Genomic DNA, 26,969 nt, shown 5'->3' with positions numbered 1-26,969 from the left:
AGCCGTGCTGTCGCTGAGCTTCGTTAGCGTGCTCAATTCTCTGCCGAGGGCGAAGCACTTGAGGAATTTCAAACTGCTTTGCTTTCCTAAAGCTTTATTTAGTGTAGTGGACTTGTGTATATGTAACTACTAGTACAGATTTGTCTTGATTTTGCAGCGTGCTTTACAGTAACTTGTAGGAGCCACAATGAATGTGTGGGAGGGAGGTTTAATACAAATGTTGCAAGGTAAATGAGTTCCTTTTTTTTTTTTCTTACTCCCTTCCTTCTAGGATATGCACACCTAATAATCCTGGATGGAGCTTTTTAATAGGCAGCCTTACAGTGTGTTATCTCAGCTTACCTATGTCTGTAGAAATGAAGCCCTTTCATCTCCCAGGCAGTAGTATCCTTCAGCATAAGGACAGCTAGTTGCACGTGTGTGCAATTACAAATGTAATGCCCACTTTTTTTTCTTTTTTTTTTTTTAATACAATCCAAACCCTTTGTTTTCAAATGCCTATCCAACAGAGTCTGACGAGTTTGAGTTTGGAAACGGTAGTGACCAGCTTACTCCATCATGTATGTCCCAGAAAAACCTATAGCAGCATATATAGTGTATGGAAGCAATTTGGAAAGCATCTTGCAGTTTTGAACAGAACATGGTGAAAAGAAATGTGGGGGGAAAAGAATTTGAATGTGGTTGAGGGAGGAAGCTAGTTAGCATTATTAAAGCAGTTTGTAATGAGTGGGGTGTGTAGTAACTTTTTATTTTTTTCTGATTTCTCATAGCACATAAAAAGCTGCAGCCCGTATGAAGAGGGGAATTATTAGCTAAAAGATAGCCGTCAGATTTCGGAAGATAAATGAAAGGTGGATCTGAACCTTGAAATTGTCAGCTCAGCAGGAGATTGCAAAGGCAGAGTGGTGAAAGGAGGGTCTCCTGCAGAACTCCCAAGAAGATTGAAATGGATTGTGCAATTCTGGAAGGGGACAAGAAACGGGCAATACAAAGGTGCTAAACATAAACAGTTATAACACAACACTGGTCATGTGCTTCACCTCTATCTCCAACACCCAGCAATACATAGAGATGTTCCATGTTAAGACCACTTTGTTAGCTGTTTTAATTAGAAATATTTTCTGACAGTATTTGGAATCTTGTGTGTGTCATCTAGAGGAGCACTCCTTGCAGTGCCTGCTTTGTTTTTAAGGTCTTTTTTTTTTTCTTTGAAAAAGCAGCATCATCTATATCAGTAAATAAATCCCTTTTCTGAGTACCTGTCTGAAACATGAACTGAATACATGACCAATGTAAAACTTATCCCTTCACATTTTAAAAATAAAATTAAACTAAAACCTTTTTGATTGCAAATTTTTCTCTAATCTACAGCCACTTTCCCACAGCAGGAAAGGAGCTCAAGCGTCTCATTGGAGAGCACGTTAGAGGAATGTTCTCTCTGGGGCTCACAAAAGCATCTCCATGTTTCCATCTGCCCTCCAGGATTTTTTTCTCATAATGTACATGAAATATTGCTGCATACCATACAGTCATGAGACTGTTTTTATTCCATCCTTTTTGTCACCATCTTCCTTCCACCTTTCTGGAAGCCTGCCCTGTTGGCAGTCTGCAGCTGTTCAAGGCAAAGTCTTGCATATGTTTTTCTCCCATCACTTAATGTAGGTTTGGAAATTAGGGAGGCAGTGTCTAAACTGTGTTGCTTAAAAAAAAAAAACAAAAAAAAACAAAAAAAACCCCTCTGCACTGGTGTCTTAGACTGTGGAGAACAAACATGACAGATCTTTCATCATAGACCACTTGGTATTGATCCTGGTGAATGCTTACTGTGATCAGCCATGTCTGGCAGAATGTGAAGGAATGTGCTTGTCTTAAGCCTGTGTGTTTTGAGAGGTGGAGGCAGAGCAGGGCAACAGGTATGTGTCTTGCCACCTGCTTCTGTGCCAGTGAGGAACCCTGTCCCTGTACGTGACCTGCTGTGCATTAACATGACATGGAACAACCTCCTTGTGCTGCTGGGAGCCTTACTGGCTTGGCTGCTCTGCCAGTAATGAGCCAATTATCTAATGATTAATGGTAAAGCTGTTTGGTGGCTATGTGCTGATGGCATTTAATCAGGCTGGTAGGAGCTCCCAGATTAGTTTGCTGTTGGTGCAGTTCCAGGGTAGACTTTATATGGACTTGGGGAACTTCTGCCTTTGTTACTTGAAATTTGTAGCTGCTGCCAACCACCTGATTCTAAAAATCACTGTCCAAGTGATTACTCTGGATACTAACCTGCTTGGCTTCATTTCCCCTCACTGTTTTCAGTGATCTGGGTCTAAATTATGCTTTTTTTTTTTTTAATTATTTACTAATCTGATATCAAATCTCTGAATTCTTATCAATTCATATGTCCCCAAAATATGCAGCATGACAAACTGAATGTGCTGCTCGGTGCACTGAATGGGAAACAGGAATAAATGCAGAGCTACATCCTTGTCTCATTAACAAGGATGCTCTCTTAACAAAACAGCAGGCAAACACTGTGAATTCTGTGTAATCAGAGTAAGCTGGCTGTGTATATGCTAGTGTTATTGCTTGGACAAAGCTGGTATGGAGGAACCAAATCAAACTTACCCTCAGTGCCTGAGCTGGGCATGTTCTGAAAAGCTCACTGATGGCAGGTTGCTGTAGGCAACTGACCAATTTGGAGAGAGATCTGCTTTGTCGCTTCAGATTTTCCCTTGTTCTGTGCTGTCTTAAATCACTCACGTACACATGACAACTGAGTATTGCTTGAGACATAAAGCAGCAGAACTCATCATATCTCTCAGAATGTGTTATTTTTACCCTGAGTATTTTGCATCTTCAGTTACTCTTCCTTAAGGCTTTTGTGTTTTATCTCATAAGGTTTTGTGATATGATCATCCAACATCAGAGCTATAGCGGTAGTAGCAAGGCCGTCTTGACTAAATGTAAGTGATACTTCGTTTAATGTAAAGTTACAATAATCTATGAAGTTATTTTCTTTTCAGATAGAGCAGTGGTTCCTCAACTGTAAGGTATCTTGGAGGATTTGCTGCAGCAGCTTGGAAATTACATACTCTTCGTTAGTTTTCATCTTTCTTTGGGGCTGAGGAGTCAGGGCAGACATGATCAAGGTTTTAATTGATATAGCACCAATAAAGAATACACCTAAAGTTATATTTAAAAAACAAAACAACAACAGAAAAAAAAACACAAACAAAAAAAAATTAAAATGCTGAACCTTCTCACAGTTTTCAGCCCCAGGTAATGTTGTTCAGGACAGGGCTTCAGTGTTCTTTGGACTGCTGCATAGTTAACACGTGAACTCAAGATGTGACATAAGTACTGGGAAGACCACTTTTCCTCTCAGTTATTTTATTTATGTTTGTCATGAGTTGTCTATTTGTCCCAAGTGTAAATTTCCTAACCATCATCACAGGTCTTGTGCTATTGCAGCCACTTTATCGTTTATGTGGCACCAAGATTTTTCACACACTTTCTCCCACAGCTTTGCCCCTCTGATTTGAGCTTGTGTTGGTGAGATGGGTATTGCTTTTTTTTCTCCTTCCTACCAGGCAAAAATTATGCCACAGTAGAGGATTTCTCCAAGCCCGAGGGATGAATCAATGATTGGATTATTGTAGTCCTATGTTTTCTTTCCATGATTTTTTTTTATAGGCTTTGCTATTTAAAACCCACCCCTGCCTTCAAGCACCTTTAATATCTCCAGCAGGGCCAGCTCCTTTGTGCTGTCTGCCTAGCAGACCTTCAGGTGAAATTACTGAACTCTTCCATGAGTTTTACATTTTCAGCTTAAATGATGGGCACAGTACAAAGTAGTGTGAGTAGTAGCTGCTTTTTTTCTGTGCTGTTCCAGTGCTGACCATCCCTCTTTGGCTGAACTGCACAAGATTATGTTGTTATCTTCAGTTCACCAGTATCCTTTTGAATTCCACCTTGCAGACCAAGCACCAGTAACTTTTTTACATGACAGATTACTGAAACTGTTAAAAATATCATGTGTTATGTTTCAAGGTAGATGACTGTCTCAAGGAGTAAAGCTTTTAACTTTCTATCTTATCTAGTTGTGTTCTGCAGTTTAATTGTGATGTTGAAATTGCACATCCTGAAGTATGCAGGTTTAGAAAAAAGTTCTGAAATGTAAGTATGTAGAACACGGTTTTGGAGGTAGTCCAGGCAGACCTGCAGCAGGCAAATGTGAGATTCCCATCAGTTAATTTTGGTAGAAGCTGTAATTAAGCATAGAATTGACAGTCACCTGGTGGCCATGATTATCCTGGAAGAGTCAGAGTAATGTTTTCAAGAGGGAATGCCTGTAAGTCTTTGCACAGATGAATGACAGATTAGAAGGTGGGATCAAAGTGAAAGTGAAGTGAAAATTCCCTATTAAAGGTGTTTCTCATTTATGTTCCACAGAGGTCAATGCTGTTCCTTGCATTCATAAATGATATAAGTAAGGGATGAGCAAGTGGATTAGCATGTTTGCTGTGAAGAAGGGAAGCATCTGTGAAGAACAGTAGAAGGACATTGAAAGTTCTGAAGACTGAAACAAAATGAGAGATGAAATTAAATATACATAGATGAGGATAACTGAGGAGCAAATACAGGATTATGAGTTTGATCTTAGCATTACCACAGAGGTGTTAGACTTGGGGATGATTCTGAATTATTGACTCATTGATCACCAAAGCACAACTCAAATGATAGGAGATATTAAGAAAGGGAGACTAAAAGGGAGAATGTCATTATGAGAGTGTATAAATTAGTGAGAACTATTGGTAATGGGTGTATGGTTGGACTGAGGGATGTTGTGGGTCTTTTCCAACCTTGGTGACTCTATGAAATCCATGGTTCAATTGTATCCTGAATGCTGTGTTCACTTTTGCTACCTTCATCGCAGAATTTATTAGAACTGAGAGAGGATCAGAGAAGGGTAATAGGGATGGTGAGATGTATGGGGTTGCTATCAAATGAAGAATTCTTCTGGAAACTGGGTTTTTGGTTTGGGAAAGCAATGGCTTGAGGACAACGTCATGAAAATTTGCAAAATCAGATACCTGCAGATGAAGGAAGAGGCCACTACCTTTTAGAACAAGAACATACCAAGCTAAGAGAGAAGACAACTTCCAAGCCTTTGAAAGTAAGAGGATCTCCATAAAATTGATAGTGGAGAGACCTGTGAAATGATATCTCCCACTGTTTAACATCAGTGCAGTGGATATTAAAAATGGATATGGTTTCTAAGGGGAGACTGAACTATTGCTTCAAAGGACAACATACTGAAAGTTGCTAAATTAGCAGGGGTTAAACCCTTTCAGAAAACCGTTGGCCACAAGGAGTGTTGGTAGGAGATATCACACATTCATTACCTATTTTGGCTATTTCTAGAAACAGAATACTGAAGATGATGTACCATTAATTTGTCTCACACACTTAACTCTCATGTTAAGAGGTTTGAGTGTCTTGTTTTACTCTTGAGACAAATTAAAATAACTATTTATGGATATTAATTAATTGTTAATTGTATTAGTGTAGAATCTCACAGATATGCTTTGGATATGTGTTTGTGTTTACTTGTACATATACAGGATTTGCTTTTGATTAGAGTTTATTGTTAAAATGGCATGGTCCTATATGCAGGTTGGTTACTACACAAAGTTTGCTTTCATCAGTTTAAGAACGAATGCAGATTGTTCCTGGTAGGTTCTAGGGTTGTTTTCTTTTTCTTTCTTTTTTTTCTTTTTTTTTTTTGGTGTGTGTTTATTTTATTTTTTGAACTCTAAAATATATAGAGACACTTTTACATGTTTTAAACATTCTAAAACTAATTACATCAACATTGTTTGCACCACAGACTTTCCAAAGTTTTTAGAAAAATGTCTGTGCAGTATTATAGAAATTCTTAAAGCATATAAAAACCATGAGCATCAGATGGGTTATCTCTAGTCAGTTCTTGCTTTCCTTGATTTATTATTTCAGCAGGAATCCTTTGGAATATTTAGTAACCAAAACTGAGCTCTCAAGATTTAAAGTGGACATGAGTAATTTAAAATATGGAAGCCCACAGAGAAATGCTGGGTAGTTTTTTTGTTGTTGTTGTTTTGAAATTACAGACTATTAAGTCATGATAAAACAAACCCTGGTAAAATCGTGTTTTATTTTCCAGAAACACAAGGGAAAAAAAAAGGCAAACACAACTGGATTTTATGTAATACTCTTTCTAGTGCTGCATAGTATAAGAATGAGTTATTTTCTAAAATTAAAAAGCTGGTTGTTTACATTTCATGACTGTGGCACAGCTTTTTAGAGTTGCAACTAGTTTTATAATCAAGGAAAAAACTATTGTATGTAGTAGTCACATCGAGATAAATACTCATCTTCCTGTAATTGCCATTATCCCAAGCAACTTAGAGAGTTTTGCTCTAGAAAGTTTGCTTTGTTAAGTTTAAAACAATAATGGATGGATTTCTTAAAAGTGCATATGTCTATCAGATGTTTGCTGGTGAGATCTGTTTGCTTACAACTAGAGAAAAAAATAGGCTGGGACATTTGTTCTCCTTGCTTATCCATCTTTCTCACTAATTTGAAAGGATGTGGATATTTTTCTGCAGTCATTTTTATGCAATTTCAGAAAATTTCTCTGCTTTGTGAATGTGTTTCGAGGGAAAAAAATCTCAAAATGAATTTGTTAAAGTTGTGAATTGATGAAATATCTCAATTTTTCTATTTTCCTACCTTTTATGTCACACTCTTTGTAGCATAATCGTTACTGCCTGTATTAGGCATATGTGGTATTAGTGATAGGTCAAAGGGGAATGGTTTTAATCTCGAGGAGGGGAGATTTAGATTTAGAGGGTGGTGAGGCATTGGCACAGCTGTCCAGAGAAGCTGTGGTGCCCCATCCCTGGAGGCACTCAAGACCAGGTGGGATGGAGCCCTGGGCAACCTGAGCTGGTGCTTGACCTAGCGGTTGACAATATTGCGTATGGTAGGGCTGTTAGAACTAAGTGATCTTTGAGGTCCATTCCAACCCAGGCCATTCCCGTGATAGGCATCAGCAATGTGCTGTCACTGATGGTAGACTAAAGTGTTGCCTCATGTTGGTTTCAGTGCTTATGTTAATTTGTTACGTTTTAGCTGTTAGACTGTTTCCCCCAAGGGTAAAGTCCTATGCATTATTATTTTAAGTCACTCTTATGTTTATACCCAAGATCACCAGATAGATAGTTTTGTTGTTTTGCCCACATCATTCCATTCTCCTGCAGTAGCTGTTCTCCTGCCTGCGTGCCTGGATTTTGTTTTGTCTTCCTTTGCAGCCTGTGTGTGCTCTTACTGCCATGGTCATTCAGCTATCCCTGCACAGGGCAGACTAGAATGTGAATCCAAGCTAAAAGATTCTTCTGAAATTGGCTTCCTGATAGTAAGGGAAAGCCCTGAATTTCACGATAAGACAAATACAGCCTTGTATTAAAAACAAAACAAAAACTCAAAACATCATTGTTTCTTTTGTGATTAGTTTGTGTATGTACACATGCTTCTCTTACATGAAATGCTTCTTTAAAGTTGGGCCAGCGTCTACATCTTTGAACATCTATTTACAATCTCTCTTATCCAAAACTGTAAAAGGCCAAGTGGCCACCCACCTCTCAGTGTCATCTCATCACCCACTGGGGCCTCCATGTGTGTTCCTTGGTCTTCTCGTATCTTTCTTCAGGCTTGTGAGAGAAGAGCAACTTAAACAACCTTAACCAGTTCTCTGCTAGTACAAGATAACATACCTGTTGGCTCTCTTCCTCTCACTGCCATCCTCTACAATGGCCGAAGGCAGTGCTCTGGGCTTTGAAATCCATCCATCCTGCCGTTTGGCGGTGCCGTGTTTATAGACAGTCGTGCCAGGTGTCTTCTTTGCTTAGGGGTGAAACGTGTGTGTACATGTTGTTTGCTGTTCAAATCTCTTCCAAATTACACAATAAAGCAGACAGAAAATTAAATGAAGTATAATCTTCTGGAACTGCAGACGCGAGCCCTTCTGGCCTAGGTAGGCACCCTGGTTAAACCAGCTTCTGGTTATCAATCTCACAAAAACAAACTGGGAAGAATCAGCATCTTCTTACCCTTGTCCTTCTAAACACTGGCAACAAAGGTGAGCAGGCTGTGCTGTTTCCTTTAAGAAGTGACATGCTGTTCAAATGAGTGTGTATTGCATCACCTGCCAAGAACAAATGGTGATGTAGACACCTGCATCTGTCAGAAGACTGATTTGAATTGAACACTGAGAAAGGCATCCCTGAAGTCCTCAGTACTTCAGCATCTTTGCCAGTTAAGCATGAATTTTTATTGCAAGCTTGACCATTTTCATTGGTCAACTTTTGCAGCTGAAATCTTCCCATAATGTAAGTTCACTGTCAGTAGGAGGTATCTCTGGAAGACCCAGGTTGGAGGCTAGACCTTCTGCAGCTACTTTGAGATGTTTCTTCTGCTGCAAAACTGCAGCATTTTTCTACAAAGTCAGAGGGACTGAAACCTACCATTTGTTCCGTAGTCAGTACAAGCCTGCAGTAGACATGGTGGTCCTTGGTGATTGGGGGGATGCCTAAAGGCTGTAGATCCCAGCATGCTTTTGCTTGTCTCTTTCAGCAACTGTCCTATCAGAGGAGTTGGAAGGAAAAAGGTTTAAATTCACACCTTTGGAAACTGAGCTGACTACTGACAGAGCAAAGAAGATGGGAGCAGGCTAAGTGGTTCTCCTCCTTTGGTTGCCTAAATCCAGTGGTAGATTCGTTCATCTTCAGGAGTCCTGATGATATTTCTGCAATTTGGATAGCCCTAATTGACACACAGACCTGGTGAGGAGTTTTCTCATTCAGTTCTGCTGCACTGAAGTGAAGGTGCTGCCTGTCTGCCATTTTAGCTCTTCTGCTAGAGCTTTTAGCTCTTTGCACCAAAAGTGATCTTTTGTCCTTCACTCTAAAAGAATCTTTACTCCTTCGTGGCAAATCTGAGAGAGGTTAGAAAAGGATATCCTTGGTTTTCTCCATTACTACTCCTAGCAGCAGCAGCAGCAGCAGCTCTTGTCTTCCTTGACTGCACATGTTCATCCCCCCATCATCCCAAACTGAGCTGTCAGTCCACATTTCAGCTTTTCTGTCCTCACACCATGCTCCCAGCGAGGCCATCAACTTCTGCCCATGTACTTCCATCTCACACTAAGTGTAGTAGTGATGAGCACATCACAGCTGGGGAGTTCTGTCCCGTATGCTACTCATAGTAGCAGTCATGAGGGTTCACAGGCCCAGCCTGGAGGGATGTCAGTATCTTCAGAGAACTTGATCCTGCTCGTGTGATTACATGCTCACCTGGGATCTGTGTGGACAGCCCTTAAAGAATCACGCTATCCACAGGGTAAACAACTCCTTTTCATTTTGTTTACTTAAAGAAATATTTAAAACCCAAGATGACTCTGTAGTACTCTTAAATCTTTTATTGTGTCATTATCACAACTAATATTTTAGGACCCTTGTTCTGCTTCACAAACAGATTAATTTCAAGAATTGAAACTCTATGCACTGTTCTGCATACAAGACGCAATGACACTTCCTGACAGATAATGTGTTGTCAACACTGTGCTCACATTATAACCTTATTTTGAAAGAAAATAACCATGACGCTGATGATTTCCTTTATTGTTCTTGGACACTCTCAATAAAATAAGAAATGCAAGCTAGGAGGAGGATTATTAGTTGTGTTTGTTTCATGTCTTCGTTATCCTTTTAGCTTACACATTGAATTATGTTTTAAAACATTACTAAGTGCACCTATTTCTTTGGATTCTGAAGGATGACCTGTGAATTTTGAAAAAAAGAATGACCTTCTTTTTATTATCAAAAGCAGGAATAAATTTAGCTTAGTAATGGGGGACTTTTTTTTCCTTTGAAATGCTGTTCATTCAAATATAGTCTAACTGGCAGTGATCTGGATGCCTTTAAGGTTAGCAAAGTTAAGGCCTGACAGATAGCAGAAGATCTGAATAATTCTTAGAATTATAATCTGACAAATTATAGAAGTTCCCACATGGATTTCAGGCATGCACACACAACAGTGCATTTTGCATTGGGGTGCTTCTCTGCCTCACGTGGACGATAATTTAAACTTTAGTATTGATTAAAAAATTGTTCTTATCTCATCTGATTGAAAGCTTAGTAACTGTAGGCAGTTACAAGAAGAATAGTGCATCTTTGTCCAGTATTCCGCGTTGGAGATTTTCTAGCACCAGAAGATTCTGAGGAAGGTAGTCTAAAAATGAGCAATGTAGCGGACAACTTTGGCATTCCGTGCATAAGAAGGTCTTTTAGCAGATTGACTGCTGTTGAGTATAGAATTTAAATATATATATATTTTTTTTCATTTGTTCCTGTCAAATGTGAGGGATGTTTTCACTGTTCATACAGTCTCTTCCTCTTTTGTATGTATCTCTCTAAGCTCTTTGACTAGGCACTGGTCTTGTACAAACTGAGATCCCAGCTAATTGCAGTAGGTACAGAATTGCCCACATCTGGATTCATTGCATTGCAATTGTGCTTTGTTTTTAAGATAATGAATAAGAGTACCTGACTTTCCTCCTTCATTCAGTTCAGCAATTCAAGTACATCTGGCATTTACCTTCTTTATTTACTTGTTCCAGTTGCTCCAGTTTCACATGCTTTGATAGTCTTCCCATGCCTCTGATGTCCCTGAAGCCATCTGCTTTTTGCTCGAGCTCCTTCAGATGTGAAAATTTGACACAATAATCGTTTAAGAGTTGAGGGGGCATTATATTACTGTAGATAGAATTTAAAAAAAAACCAAACAAACAAACTGGAAGTAGTCTGTAAATACCAGTAGTGAATGGACTAAGTCCCTTTGGACATAGTTCATAAAATTTTTGTGTCTGTCTGAAATGCTGCCTGCTTATTATGAACTACTATAGTAGAAACTTTTGGATAATGAAGCTCTTCTTCTGTTACAGAGTGGGAGACGTTGAGTTAGGCATTATAGGGTAACTAGCTTGTAATGGTCTTGCTGGAAGACTGTGCAAGGAGTCGTCAGCATTTTCCCCCCAAAACAAAGTGATTTTGGTGAGAGTTGTGTCCCCGCACCTTACTGTTAGTTAAAAATAAAGCTTTTGATTTGGGTTTGGGTACTGAACCTGTTTCTACCACCTACCTGCATGTAAAAAAGCCCCAGATAAACTCCTGTTTAGGCTGCCAGAAAGCCTTGGTGGGTTACTGTAAAGCACTTTCACCTTTGATAGGTTTTCAAGCATACTGGATCTCTCACATCCATGGTTATCAGCAGAGGAAGTTGGAGTGGCGCAAAGCTGAACTTGGAACCCAAAAAGAAAACTATAGTGGAGAGAATGGAAAATGGGATGGGAAAATTGTACAGGGGGCAATGTTGCATGATGCCCTAGCTCCTACCAGATACCTCCAGCCTGATAAAACACTAGCTATATGAGGCTTTTCTCTTGCATACTTAGATGAATTGGAGGGGGTAAGCCTATCCCTTAGAATGAAGTGCTGAGTGTTTCCAGTATATTCCTGTATCATCCAAAAGACCTTCTAGCAGGAAAAGGGAGATGTACTGCAATTTCATAAAAGGGTAGTGGCAGGGAAAAGGTAGATGTAAGGGAAATTCCAGAAAGGCCCTCTGGATTTGCTCAGGCACACCTAGACTTGCCCTCTATTGGGATTTACCTGTAGCATGTACATCATTAAGATGCTTTATTATTTTTTAAAATTAATTTTATTTTCCTTTGCAGGTCACCTTTTAAGCTGCTATTTCCTGTATAATTAAGCAGAATGAAGGCATTAGGTTCTAGTAGAGTTGGGCCTAATCCAGAAATCTTCTCTTATTCATTCTTTTCTAAGTAAGAAACTCAATTCTGGGCCCAGTGTTTTACATGTTTTGCTGTTATTTCTAAATTATTTGTGGTCTGTGGATTTTTTGTTTTAACTTTATTGAAAACTTCTTTGCTTTTGTCTTATTTTATTTTTTTGTATTACTGTCCAGCATAGCGTTAGTTGAAGTGATGTAAGTATATTGGAAATTGAAGTGCATAATTGCTACTGGTAATGCAAGAGCAATTGATTCATACATTTTATAATTAACAGTATATAATGTTCAGTGCATGGATTGGCTCTGTCCCCTTTAACTTTTCCTTTCTGATTCTTTCCAACTCCCAGTCTTGCCACATTCCAGCCTTTCTGAATATCCTGGTTTAGCTTGAGTCTAGTCCATTCTTCCTTTTCTTTTTCAGACCAGTAAAAATGGGAAGTACTGGATTCTGGTTTCCTCCAAGAAGAGTCAGCGGAACTGGTTAAGACCAAAATCTGAGGACTTTAGTGGGCAAACATCAGGTGTGCATTGAACAGAAGCTACTTTATTCCTGCTTTAAGTATATGCTTCTTTAAAAATAGTATTACATATGAGCTTTCGTGTAATGTGTTTGTTATATTTGATACTGCATATAATCATTCATCCTGCAGTTGTGAAAGCACCAGTAAGAATGAGGATTTTAAGTGATAATTATGTTGAGACACAAACAGGCAATATTACTCATAAAATTCTTTCAGCTGGTCTTTGGAAAGTGTAATATTTGAGGATCAGTGTTTTTTTAAGTTGTATCTCCATTGCTCAGTCTATATATCCACAAGAAAAAAAAAAAAAAAAAAGGTGATTATTACTATTCAGAAATCAATACTGAAGTTCTTGATTGCCTCATCTGTTGAGAAGCAATACTGAGATAAAGAGTGCTTACATGTTGTTTTTTTTTTTTTTAATAAAACACTGTCATTGCCAAAGATTGAATCCATACTATATTTGTTCTAATAATGCATTGTTAAGGACACTTAAACGCAGTTCAAAATCAGCTTAATTAGTTTTGATCATAGAGAAACAAAACTTGAATTCTTCTTTCATACAAATGTGCTGAGTTACATCTGGTACAGCAACTAAGTTACCTGAGGTTTTGGAGAAGATGGAAGTAACATAATATTGGCCTGAATATAGGATGGCCTCAAGCCTGCGTGTGATCCTTGCAGTTAGAACAGGAGTGAGAAGTTGTCAGCGCTACTTCATATGTTCTACAACATGCATGCTTTGCATCAGAATCAGACCCTGCGCATCACCCTTTGCATGACCTAATAATATCCTGAGTCTCTCCAGCTGATGTGCTTTCAGCTCCCCTGACTTGCCCCTCAGCATTATCAGATTATTCCATTGTCTTGTTCTTGGATGTTCTTACCCATATGCAGTGCTTCCCACAGCTGTCAGTGCCCCATGCCTCAAAATTTTGTCTACTCTCTCCTCTTTTCACCCAGCAGCTAACCTTCCCTGCATCTCACCGGTCCTGCCTGCTTTTTCCCTTGTCACCTGTTGAGCATGGAGGCCACCTGCTGCTTTGTTTCAGCATGGTCAAAATTAATCATGCTCCCCTACAGCAAGCAGTAGATGATGTTCCCTTTAGTATTTGCGCTAATGCTGCCTGCCCTTCTCAGGCTGGGTGGGGATTTTGCAAATGGGTGGTGGCCCACGTGAAGGCAGCAGATGCTTCAGGACATTCCTGGGTTGCTGCTGTGTAGTGAAGCCACGTAGGTGCCCATAGGATGTGAAAACACTATATACAAACATAGAGTGTGCTGGTACCTTTTTCTTCCCCAGAACTTCATTTGTCAGGAGGACTAGATGATCTCTAGAGGTCTCTTCCAGCCCCTACAATTCTGTGATTCTGTGAAAATGGCTAGAACAAGTTTCATTCTATCTTCAGGCCAATGTACATAGAAGACCAGTGTGTTTGTTTACAGGAAGGCACAATAAATTATATTACCAGATCATGATTAAAGTGTGTATTGAAAAATCTTTCAATCTACAAATTCATCATGTGAATGAGATTCTCTTCTTAATTACATTAGTAGCTCCATTGAAGTCTTTGGAATTGGTCTTCATTTACTCTTGATGCAGAAATACTTTGATCTCAAGTCTCCAAACAACTCTTCAATTTTTTTTCACTTATAAGCTAGAAAATCGTTTATGAGACAGAAACTGAAATTAAGCTGATTCTTTGAAGACCTCTGCACATTCCCAGTCATGGAATTGTTGTCCCCAGGCTTCATCCCATGAGTGAGAATGAGTCAGAGGCAAATCTGAAATAAGAGTCCTTAAAGAAACACCTTTACTGTTGCTGGGTATCTTTAAAGAGGTTAGTGGTTCCATGTAAATCTGGGGGGAGGAAAGGTGGTCTTACAAAACTTCTTGCTTTAGGAGTGCAGTACAGCTTAATCTGCTGTTCAAAGACTATAGGGTTGAAAGGTAGCAAGTTTCCATCTTGGTCTGCCAGTGTTTCTTTCCTTTTACAAAGACAAGGGAGAGGTTATGGGAAGGAGGGAGGAAGAGGCATAGACAAAGATGTTACTCTATATATGTGTTTCAAATGGAAATCTCAAATCTGAGGCATTCATAAAAATACACATGCAGATATGAAAAAGGCACATTCCCTTCTTCTCTACCTCCCTGCTGACACAGCCCTCCTGTCCTGTCACAGCCTGAGGAAAACACAGGCCTTCCTTCCTCCTCGCTTTCTTCCAGCACAGCACTGGGCTGTGGCAGGGGCTTCAGAGCTTACCAGGCCTCCCCTGCTGCCGGCTGGGATGAATTTGCTTTGCTTACTGGGGAGGTGGCACGAGGCCGGAGCAGCTGCTGCCTGGTGCTCCCTGCCTGACTCCTGGCTGCTCTGCTCCACCTGTCCCAGCAGCTGTTGGCTTCCCTGGCCCTGCTGCAAGCGGGCATGGGGACAGCCGGCCACCAAGCCTCAGCCTTTGCCCACAGCCTTGCTGCCGTTCGGCCCAGCCCTGCCTGTTCTTGCACAGCTGTGCTGGTGGAGGCCGGGCTGGATGGCAGCTGCAGGGCTGTGACACCAGGGTGGGGGGAATTGCCAATGCTGTGGGAGAAAGGCCTAATGTGGGGCTTTTCAGCCCTGCCCACTGTTTGCATTGAGTGCAGCCCTCCTGCCGCCCTCCTCTCTGTCCATGCTGCTGCAGACCTCACATTTGGCCCTTCCCGCCATGGATAGAGCTGGTTTGGGTATCTAAAGTAGCAATTGTGCTCCGATGATTCTGTCAGTGACTTCTGACAGTGGAGGATTGTTGAGTGCCCTGTAGTCGCAGGCACCCAGTTGCTACTATACATTACCAGATCGCGAATTTAAAGTCATCCTTGCCAACAGATCAGATGTGAGCATCACACAGCTCCTATAGACAAAGGCTGCTGATTTCATTCACGGTTTGCAGTGCATCAGGAGGGGTTAGGTTCCTCCTGGAGGTCCGAGAGCCTTCATCCCAAGCTAACCTCAACCTCCGCACTTATAATCCTTGCACCTTGCAGGGTAGTTTGAAGAAAATGCAGGTTTCCCATGCTGAGCTGATAAAAAACCTAATCCATGAAGTTTCTGTTACTGAGACATCACAGCTCCGTTAGCAGAGGAGAATTTCACTTGGCATTAGAAATTATTGTAAATGTTTGCATTTTGCTAGAAAAGACATGCAAACAGTAACCAAAATTAGCCACTATACCAGAGAGTGTGAGCTTCGAACCCCCCCAAACTGCCCAAAAGCTGCTTTTCATGTAGATTTTCAAACTCCCAGTTGCATTTCAAGATGTACAGATTTTCATTTTGATAACCGTGTATGTGCATGTGTGCGTGCATGTGTGTGTATGTCTGTACAAACACCACAGGCACAACTTTAATTCCTTTGAAACCTGAAGCTGCCAAAAGCCTTCTTCATGTGTTCTGAAGTGAGTTCTTTGTCTGATGCCTCCTGAAAGCTGACAAACTTTGCTGTTCTCCATCAATGCCTGAGGGGAAGGTTGTGAGGTGTAATTTCAGGGCATATGTGGATCTGTTCATCCTGAGCAATGCATTATAAGAGTTGCAGCAAATAGTGTAAAGAAACCTACAGGTATTACATTAGACCAGCTGAACCTAATTTTATTTTTAACTTTTATTCAGAAGCATCACATAGCAAGTAAACTTCAGAATTTAAGTTTAGTTACAAACTAGTTGTTTCTTATTTTTTTTTTCCAGTCCCCTTTTGCTTTCTTTTACGACCACATGAAACTTGAGAAGCCATCTAAAGCTAAATCATTTAGTGGAGTTGGGCAATTCCCAAGTGTCCAACAAGAAGGCCTGGTTTAGGCTGCGATGGCCACTGTCATTCCTGGTGATTTGTCAGAAGTAAGAGATACCCAGAAAGTCCCTTCAGGGAAACGTAAGCGTGGTGAAACCAAACCAAGAAAAAACTTTCCTTGCCAACTGTGTGACAAGGCCTTTAACAGTGTTGAGAAATTAAAGGTTCACTCATACTCTCACACAGGAGAGAGGCCCTACAAGTGCACACAACAAGACTGCACCAAGGCCTTTGTTTCTAAGTACAAATTACTAAGGTATTAAACTCTATTTATCTTTCAGATTATATTATCTATTTTATGTTGGCCGTGTTAAGCCGTGTAAAAGTATATATTTGTGTACGCCTTCAGCTGATTGCAGAGAGGATGTATTAATTAAAAGTAGCCATTGGATTGTTTCTAGAAATCTAAATTACATAAGTTTGCAAGCTATTGTCTTTGATTTTGTTTCTTAATTTGTTTTCTGTTTTTGTTTTCTGTTTGTTTGTTTTCTTAATGAGAATAGAATTTTCATTTGTATAAGGAATTGTCACAAGAAAAGAGTATGGACTGAAAATTTTTGGCTATGGACTTTTACACAAGTACTTTCATACTTGCCCATATACCCCTGTTACAGTAGCTAAAACCCACCAAAACTAAAGTGTCGATTTAAGAGAAATGGCTCGTGTTTTGCTATATTTTAATTTGTCAAACTGTCTTTGTAGTGTCATGCTTTCAGTTAAAAGGTTCTGTTGAAAAGCAACCTTAGTGTAGTATTTAGCTGCCATTAAAAAAATGAGCACGTGTGTTTTTTGATCAAAATAATTACTTACAGAATATATCTGTGTTTAAAGGCATATGGCTACTCATTCTCCTGAGAAAACCCACAAGTGTAATTATTGTGAGAAAATGTTTCACCGAAAAGATCACCTAAAGAATCACCTACATACACACAATCCCAACAAAGAGGCCTTTAAGTGTGAAGAATGTGGAAAGAACTACAATACCAAGCTTGGGTTCAAACGTCACCTGGCTTTGCATGCTGCAACAAGTGGTGACCTCACCTGTAAGGTATGTTTGCAGACTTTTGAAAGCACAGGAGTGCTGCTGGAGCACCTAAAAACTCATGCAGGCAAGTCATCGGGTGGAGTGAAGGAGAAAAAACACCAGTGTGAACACTGTGATCGTCGGTTCTACACCCGAAAGGATGTCCGTAGACACATGGTAGTGCACACTGGAAGAAAGGACTTCCTCTGTCAGTACTGTGCACAGAGATTTGGGCGGAAGGATCACCTAACGCGCCACATGAAGAAAAGTCACAACCAAGAACTTCTGAAGGTCAAAACAGAGCCAATGGACCTTCTAGATCCCTTTACCTGCAACGTTTCTGTGCCTATCAAGGATGAGCTGCTTCCAGTGATGTCGTTACCTTCCAGTGAACTGACATCAAAGCCATTTACAAACACTTTGCAATTAAATCTCTACAACACTCAGATTCAGTCCATGCAGAGTTCTGCATCCGCACACCAAATGGTTGCCACATCATTACCATTGGGAATGCCTTGTCCAATAGATATGGAGTCTGTCCACCCTTCGCACCAGCTATCGTTGAAATATCCGCTCAGTTCTACCTCATATGCAGTTTCTATGCCTGAAAAAGAACAGCCTTTGAAAGGGGAAATCGAAAGTTACTTAATGGAGTTGCAAAGTGGTATGCCTTCTTCATCCCAGGATTCTCAAGCATCTTCATCAAAACTAGGGCTGGATCCACAAGTAGGGCCACTAGATGATGGGTCTGGGGAGGTTTCCCTTTCCAAGGGCTCCGTTCCTATTAGTGAACCTCTAAACACCCCGTCATTGGACTTTTCTCAGCTGTTCAACTTCATACCCGTCAATGGCCCTCCCTATAATCCTTCTGTTTCAGTGGGAAACCTTGGAATGAGTTATACGCAGGAGGAGGCACATTCTTCTATGACTCAACTTCCACCACAGACACAGGATCCACAAGATCCTAGCAATAGTATAGGTCTTGGGTCTCTGCACTCATTGTCAGCAGCTTTCACAAGCAGTCTAAGCACAACCACCACCCTACCACGATTTCATCAAGCTTTCCAATAGGATGTACAAAGCTGGCTTGTTACTGTCTATTTGTAGAAATGCCTTAGGTGACCATTTTTAACTTAGTGCCTACTATAAGACATTATCAGTTCTCTGCTTTTGTACAGTACCAATCTCATGAAGCCAGTAAGAAATTTAAATTAACTTTTTAAAAATGTTTTGAAAGTGTTTATTCTCAGCTGTGTTTACTTCATTGTTGGTTTTTTTTTTTTTGTTTTGTTTTGTTTTTTAAGGTCTCATTGTATTGTTTTCATTTTCACTGCCAATTGACACATTTAAAATGTCCACTAGAAAGTCATCCCAAGTAAACTTTCAACATGCATCCCTTTTAAAACCTTTTCAACCTTACAGCCACTCTGTTCCATTGATGTGGTGGAGCTACCATTTTTACCTTTTATATGTTACAGCATTTGCAAAGGATCCATTTCAAACATGTATCACAAAGGTTCCTGAGGATTGGGGAAAAATTTTCTCCGGTCCCTTTCCAAAAAAACCCTCTTCCCAAATGGTGACATCTGATCTTTTCTATAATGACAAATTTTAATTTTTAAATAAAGATAGAATTCAGATTTTTCTGAAAATTTGGATGTGTATATATAGAAATCCATATATACACATGTACATATATATAACATTTTGACTTATATTGAAGTCATTATAAAAGGTGTTAAGAATTTCGCCATTTTCTGGCTTAAATTTTCGTGGCTTGTTATGAATATTGGAAGAAAAAGAATACAGTTTAATTTTCTAAAATTGTGGCTGAACAGAACTTCAACAGAGAATCTCTGCTTGCCTAACTGACAAAAGTTTCAAGTTGAATTTGGAACTGTGTTGTGCTTTCATGACTCTGGTAGAGGAAAACAGGCAAATTTAATGGCTGATCTTGAAATATAAAAGTGTTGTAATTTAGTAATGCAGAATATTTTGTCGCAGTTTTTGTTTTAATTCTTAACTTGCTGTTTTTTTCTCTTTAGTAGCATAGAAAGAGTACTGCATAGGAATCTTCCAATAGTGTACTGACGTTTGTAGGCATCAGTCTTCTCCCAGCTGCCACCACCAAAGGGTGGATCAAGTCCAGCCAGAAAGTGTGTATCTATTTTCAGTTCAATATTAGTGTGCAGTCAGAGAGTGAATGTAAATTTACAAATACCATTTTTTGGGTTTTTTTTTTTTATTATTGGAATGAACTTTTCAGTTGTGTTACATGGTGTGTTATGTCCTCCTAAGCAACAAGTTAGATGTTAATCATACTTTCTACACCTGGGTACTTGGTTAGGGACTTTTTGCCCACTGCCAAGATTTAAAGACAGGACTCTTAGGAGTGAAGTAAAAGCATATTGCTTACACCACTTTTGCCTAATGCAATATTTTCTATTCCCCAACCCCTAATAACCAAAAGAGGAAAAAAGAAAAAAAACAAAAACAAACCTGTGATGCATGAAAGCAAACTCGAGTAGCTGTAATTCAACAATAACATGCTTTTCCTTGTCATTTTTGTACGAGGAATTAAAATAGAAATTGAGTACATTAGTATCTCTCAAACAATAATGAGGATTCATACAAGGTTTTAAGTGGTTAAACTAAATATACTTCACAGAAACAAAAGTTGCTCCCATTTAAGGAGCTCGTGCTCCAGATGTTTTATCAGTAGCTCCTACTTTTTTTTTAATTCTAGGAGCAATATGCAGGTGTAGTTTTACTATTTTATACATATATGTATTTAAATTTTATTACTGAAAGATAACATTTTTATAAATGTGTTTGTGTTCCAAAGGCATTAAAATAAGGATGTATTAATAAGGAAAATACCTTTTGAAATTCTACAAATTGCTCCTAGATGTTGGGTTTAGGAGCTTGTTATCTCAAAGTGGGCTTTTAGCTCTGCTTCATGACTGCTTCCTCTGGTTTCTATGAAACAGATCGCTTGCTTACTTACATCTTTAGTTGAATGATTTGTTCAATATTGCTTTTTTAAAATTTTTTCTCATCACCTTTATAAAGGAAAGAAAAACACAGGTGAACAGAGCACAAGGTGAACGCCACAGAATGTATTTCTGGTTAAAAATCAGCAACCACAATGCACATAGGGACAACTTGGCTTTCTTCTGAGTCTTTTCAGACAATTTGGGATGAAGAGCAACGGCCTCCCTTGCTCCCGTGAGCTCTGTTCCACGTGAAGCAAAGCCCAGCAGCTCCCCATGAGCAGAGAGATGCCGTGACGCTCGGCTCTGGCAGCGGCTGAGGAGTGGATGGGCCGCACTCTTCTTCCTGACGATGATGCACACAGGCCCTGGGAGCTTCAGCTCCGTGAGCAGTTTTTGGATGGCCTGGAGGGAGTTCTTTGGTCGAATGTCACAAATAAGATCAGTCTCCTCTGCCGCTGCCAGATACTTGGCCAGACTGCTCGCTGAGGGGAGTTGATGTGGCACATCTACCACTCAGCGCAGGGCAGTGCCACCTGCTTATCAGTCCCAGCCGCCGATCAGACTCAATTAAAAAAACCCAACAAACACTTGGCCAACACCCAGTTCTTAGTACTTAGCCGGAGTCCTTACTACTTGGTTAGTGCCTTAGCTTCCTGAGAAGGGGTTGACATTTCACTTCAGAGGTAGACATACATTTCAGTGGAGGAGCAGGGACCTCAGACAAGGTATTGAACCTCATTCAGTCAGGGCTGCAGCCGGCGGCTGCGCTCGGCCTGTGCTGCTGAGCTAGGATGCAGGACGGTGTGGAAGCAGATATGACACTGTAAGCAATATTAACATTAGTGCTTTTGGATATTATTTAGGCAGAGTCAGTATTGGCCACTACTAAAATGTCATTTTTTTAAACCCTGTTTTCTAGGTTTCAGATTGGTTCTTTGAGGGAGGGGGGAGGGCTGGCTGATCGTGCACCACTCTTTGTGCAACTTCAAAACTTCTAGTGAGGTTTTATTTGTTGGTTTTTTTTTTGTTTGTTTGTTTTGTTTGTTCTGTTTTGTTTTGTTTTAATATATATATTTTTGTGTACTTGTTGCTTGTGCTTAATTTAGTAGTAAATTGTGGAATAGAGTGATTTATTGTTAATTTGGCAGTAGCGGTTTTTTAAAACCATATACTGACTGAAACATGAGCCAGAGCTGATTGCTTTATTAAGCTAATAATGAATGTTAAGAGTACATATTTTCAGGATCATTTGCCTAGTGAGCTAAACATGTATTATAGGCCAATATTTTTTAAAATAAAGCTTGGTCAACCTCTATGTTACACATATTACAAGATATAGCACTTTCAAAAGAAAACCTAAACCTTTTAAGAAAGTTTCTTACAGGTTATGCTTTTTATTATAAAACCTTTTATTATAATTTGTTTCAAGTGCCATTAGATTACATATATGTAGGCCTTTGGTATAATGCTTTGTGTACAAAATGGTAGACATTGTAATTTTAAACAGGTACATTTTTACAGTGTTTTCTTATCAATTTGCTATATTGCACAGAACCAGTGTGTCTTTCTTAAGGGTTTTACAATGGTTTTTACTAGGTTTACATGTTTCAAACTACACTGTCTTCTACTGCCATTTTGAATACCAGTCAAAAAAAAAAAAAAAAGAAAAAAAAAAGAAAAAAAAAAGAAAAGAAAGAAAAGAAAAAGAAAGAGTTTGTCCTCACCAATTGTAAATTGTGTCCTCTGGAGTTCTGGGTGGTAACTATTGCAAAAATATTTAACACGCAGTATTTGATGCAGATTTTTTTATCATATGCTCTCAACGCTATGCTGCTGTCTGAAGTTAACTTAGGGCCTGATCCTGCATCCATAGACGTCAAGGGGAGCAGGGCTGCATCCTTCGTTATGTCTGTCTCATACACTGGTTTAGCAGCTCATCCTGTATTCTTCTCGGTCTATAGATAAGCCTCAGAAATAAATGTACTTACCTGGTATGTAGTAAACTGTATAGACTTAGCTGCCCATTCTGCATCTTCCCAGTGTACAATTAAAACCATAGGCATTAGCATTACACTCAGCGTACAAACAATGCCACAGTAGTTCAAAATGTGTTTGGATAGTCCCAAAGCTTTATGTAATAAGGGTGTCTTACTTTGTTGGAAGGCAGTGTCTTTTGATAACAGTTATCTAGCCCTGGAAGTGACACAGAACTATTGCTAATCATATGTAAACACTTTTCAGTATAAGCTTCAGTGGTACAGTTGAACCAGAGTGAATGTTTATCTCCTCAGAAACACTCCTGCAATATTGTTATATTGGATCATGCTGCTAATGTAACTTGGGATACAACTCCTCTCATGGTGCTACAAACCTCCCTGTCTCATTCAGATGTATTTTTACCCATAGAAAAAAGGACTATACTAGACCTATAGTTGTATGATATATTTTTATACTGTGACTTAATTTGTCATTAATGAACTTTGTACAACACCACAATGTATTCATATGCACTTGCAGAAGTAAAATGTTGGACATGCAAATTTAAACGCTGACAAGCCCAGCTCTTGTTCACAAAAATAGATGATTTAGTTAAAATTAAATGTGGGCTTTTTATATGGTGTGGAGTGAAGAACATACTATATATTACTAAAAGCTTCTGAATTTAGACAAAAACTGGGAAAGAGTATATTGGGGAATGATGACACACCCAAACCTGACTCGGATTGCTGAAATTCTATTTTTTAGCTAGTGGGAAACTTGTTTGGACTCGAATGCTAAAATGTTTTAATGATAAAATTTTTGAGTCAAAAATAGAGAAAAAAGAACACAGAAAACCCTGCATTCCAGACAGAATTTGTGTATGTTTCTTGCATTTAAAATTTGCTATCCTGTGATATGGGAAATTGAGTTGCTTATCATGTATATGTACTTTAAAATGTATTCACAAACTACTGTTGTATTTGTATAAAATATAGACAAAAAGATTGCGTATATATTTTTGTGTATAAGCTCTGTAAAATAGCAATCACATTATGAAGCTGCAGCAGAACTTCATTTTAAACATTCACATCCAAAGAAACAGACTATTTATTGTCCACATACCCTGATTATAAAATATACCTTGCTGCTATTAAACAATAGTGCTGCAGCTTCTTGTGGCCTACAGTGTTATGTTTGCTGTACAAAAATATGTGAACTCCACAAAATATATCAATAAAATTACAGAATGGTTTTAGTTAATGAATAACTTACGCCTGGCATTTCAATAGATAATCTCGGTCTGCATGCTTGGGATTACAATAAGTAATTTTACATGCATCCAGTTTTGCTGGGTGTAGTTATTCTGATTTTGCAAAGGTGTAACTGTTTCTGACTGATGACTGGTAAAATGTCAGTTTTTCAGAAAATCTAGCACGCATAAGTTTCTGCGTTTCATGATTTTACCAAGGAACAGATTGGATGATGCTACTGTGTCTGTGATCAGACAGATCCTAACTGAAGAAAGCAGTTGCATTTGCCATCAAACTGCCCTTTGAAATGCTGTGAGGAACTGGAAGGTGAGTTTGGGGATCTCATGTGGGAGAAATGGACAAGTGATTCTCTCCATCACTTCAGATGAATGCAAGTAATTTATCTTTATTGTTATAGTTTGTAGGACAAACTGTGAGACTGTGGCATGTGTTACAGGCACAGTATGTGGGTTGCCTCTCTGATATGCTTCCAGGAGAAACTTCATTGTTTTGGTATCACACACCTCCTGTCTGCCTGTGACATTGCTGAGGAAGCCTTGCTGACAAATCTGACTAATGCACTCAGCGAAGAGGTACCACGAAACCAGCAGCCTACCCACAATTGCAGAAAGTTGCAGAAAGTGTTCTTTTTCCATTTCCCCAGAACAAATTGTTTTCCAGGAAAGTGAAAGACTTAGCATTTGCTGTGAAACTGCTTCAAACTCACATTTCATTGTTCTTCAAAATATATATTACTAACGCCCTGCTCTTCCAATTCTTTAATTTTTAGATTTTTTCCTGTTCACCAGTCTGAAAGAAAGGATCTTTCCAGAGTCATTGACTGTATCATACAGACACTTTTGCTTTCTTGTGACTCCCAGCTGTTTCCTCTGAACTGACTTATCACTTCTATGTCACAGGTTTCTAACTGGCTTAAGAGAGTTGGCCGTGGTGTGGTAAGAGTCAACAGCTCTACAGATGGAGGAAGAGGCAGTTCCTGTCTTCAACTGCTTCTTGTCCAAATTTGCCTGAAAGGTATAGAAGGAAGGTGAAGACATAAACTGTAGTACAGCACTGAACTATTTGAGATTCTGCAAAGCCCCCATCTCTCCCCTGAGGGAACTCCTCCCTGTCTCACTCTGGTAGATGGTGTCATCCCCCATAAGAGAATTCAGATGTTCCTTTCAAACTGCTACCCTCTGTGACAAGTGCGAGGTGGTTGCATGGATGGCATCTGTGTTACATTCAGACATCTCTTTGCAAGATTGCTCCAGAGCTTTCCCTGTTAAATTCCGGAGCCTTTTACAAGACTTGGAGGAGTTGGGTGTAAGGTTGAAAATCCTCGACATGACAAGAACTTTTGTTCTTATGCCTCATATAAACTGGCACATCTACAACAGGGAAGGGGATTTTTGTATTTTCCTTTCAAAATTTTCTTATTTCTTAAAAGAGAAAGTAAATTCTTCCTTCTGTATTAACTAAATGGGTAAAAAGCCCAGGTGTCCCATCTCAATTTCTGGAAGGCTAGGGCTAGGCAAAAAGGCAGAAGTTCGGGGTTTTACCAATATACTGAGGGGCTTTCAAGCTCAATGAATTCTTTTTCACATCTTTCGTCTTCCTTTGGCAAGAAAAGAAATCATGCTTTGTTAAAAGAGACATTCGGAAAAATGACTGAAGCTGTACAAAACCACGGCCATTTATCCTTTCCTCCTCTCTGCTGTAGCCATCCCTATCCAAAACATCCGTAAGAACATACAGAAAAATGGTCCTTCGATATCATCTGTATATCTGGTCTCTCTGCCCTACAGCAATAGAAGAAAAAGATTATTATGCTTTCTCCATTTGCTCTTTCCTTTTTTTCCTTCCCGTTAATAAGTGTGCCCTAACATACAGAATGTTTGGGGCTTTTTTGACAGAAAAATCTAAACCTGTGACCCAGAGCTTCTGTTAGCCTTGCAAGAACTGAGCAGCTACATGCTATTGGCTTCCCTCCTTTGTAAATCAAAACATGTATTGCGCTGGATTGAAATTCGTGTTTCTGAAGTGGCAGTTGCTGTAGTTGGCACAGCAATGGCATGAGATCTCAAACAGGCAGCAAGTAGGCCAGCAAGATAAGCTGGATTATAAAATTTAGTGTGTGCTTACAAGTTTGGGAGATGTAGTAGAGGATTAACTACTGTTTATCATTACTTGCTAGTGCCCTTGGCAAGTAGACAGCAATGTCTTACTTCCATTTTTTGAGCAACAGTGGAGATAGTGATGTTGGAAAAGACAGGTCGCAGTCATGTGAAATAACAAGTACCTGGTCACATGTTATATTCCAGGTATTTCAGTATAAATGTTCTAAACTAATAATAAGTACAGTGTGTAACATCTTGCCCAGTATTTTTATATATACTTGCTTGTTGCAGTGACCCACGTCTTCAAGGAATCAATGTTTTCTGATTAGTAAGTATTTTTTAAATGTAATTAGTAGTTGTGTTTTTCTATTCCATTGCCATCCCACAACTTTGTCTCCTTCAGGGATGTTTGTGTCATAAAATCACCAGCTACAAAGCTCGTTTGCCACCCGGTGCACCAAAGATACATCAGCTAACAGCAGAACACTGTGGATTCAGGACTGTAATGTATGCTGTGATTGGTTTGAAATTCATTTGAATTGAGAGTTTGCCCATGACACTGCTTTTCACTGTTGCACTGTACAAAGAAGAATGGTACAGTGAAATTTCATATAAATCACTCAATGGGTGTAAAATAATGCAGAGTACCAAAATAGTGACAGTTTCTGAAAATCAGTATATTGCCTAAACTTTTGTATATATATATATATATATGTATGTGTGTACAAAAGCGTGTGTGTGTATTGTATGTATGCGTACACGTATGCATGCATGGGCAAACCTGGAAAAGTTAAGAAATACATTTTGTTTCACTTCAAAACATGTAAGCATGGAACTTCAGTGTTTTTCGACTCCAGAGTGAATCACGCAGTTGGTAAAGGTGTTTCCCACTTAACACAGTGCTTGGTTTCCCAGACACATTGGAAGAGTTTCTTCTAATTACTTGATTTATCTACAAGAGGCAGCAGTTTATCTGCAGGGTGCACAGCCTTCTGTGAGGAAGGTGTTTGTCAGCTATGCCTGTGTAGCATTAGATAGAAATTCAGTAGAAGAGTTCTGTGGGCTGTGCCTTTGAATTTAAGCTCAGCTCTGGCTTATTGCCTTTTTCTTAAATGGTTGCACACGTGGTCAGGGGTACATACTTAAGTTCTCTCACAAGTACTGACACTGAAAATGAAAAAAAAAATACATTCTGTATGACTAAGGGGACATAAGATAAAGGAGTAACCTTCAAACTCTAACACAGGAGCATGAATTATCTAATACTGAGGACAAGTAAGCATAGACTAACTTGCCAAACTCGCTGAAATCTGTCCTGCTGTGGCCTAGTGATCATTGCGATCACAGAGCTG

General features: G+C 39.4%; 1 protein-coding gene across 7 annotated transcripts in view; it reads left to right on the top strand.

Moving 5' to 3' along the window:
- Nucleotides 1-26,310, top strand: part of PLAG1 (PLAG1 zinc finger) — a 55,349-nt gene extending 29,039 nt beyond the window's left edge. For 3 of the 7 annotated variants that reach the window (XM_090137605.1, XM_090137604.1, XM_090137602.1), the window contains 4 exons: nt 771-993; nt 12,323-12,422; nt 16,145-16,503; nt 17,079-26,310. In XM_090137605.1, the coding sequence (XP_089993731.1) occupies nt 16,262-16,503; nt 17,079-18,342 (1,506 nt within the window). In that variant the 5' untranslated portion in view covers nt 771-993; nt 12,323-12,422; nt 16,145-16,261 and the 3' untranslated portion in view covers nt 18,343-26,310. Of the gene's footprint in view, nt 1-770; nt 994-2,889; nt 2,955-12,322; nt 12,423-16,144; nt 16,504-17,078 lie in introns of all 7 variants that reach the window. The other 4 variants (XM_090137603.1, XM_031612961.2, XM_090137606.1 and 1 more) reach the window with 4 other exon arrangements.
- Nucleotides 26,311-26,969: the final 659 nt, after the last annotated feature.

The sequence above is a fragment of the Phasianus colchicus genome, chromosome 3 (genome assembly GCF_987193195.1).
Source record: "Phasianus colchicus chromosome 3, bPhaCol1.hap1.1, whole genome shotgun sequence".
Classification (NCBI taxonomy): Eukaryota; Metazoa; Chordata; class Aves; order Galliformes; family Phasianidae; genus Phasianus; species Phasianus colchicus.
The sequence above is the reverse complement of the archived record's forward strand: the minus strand, read 5'-3'. Positions and strand labels throughout refer to the sequence as shown.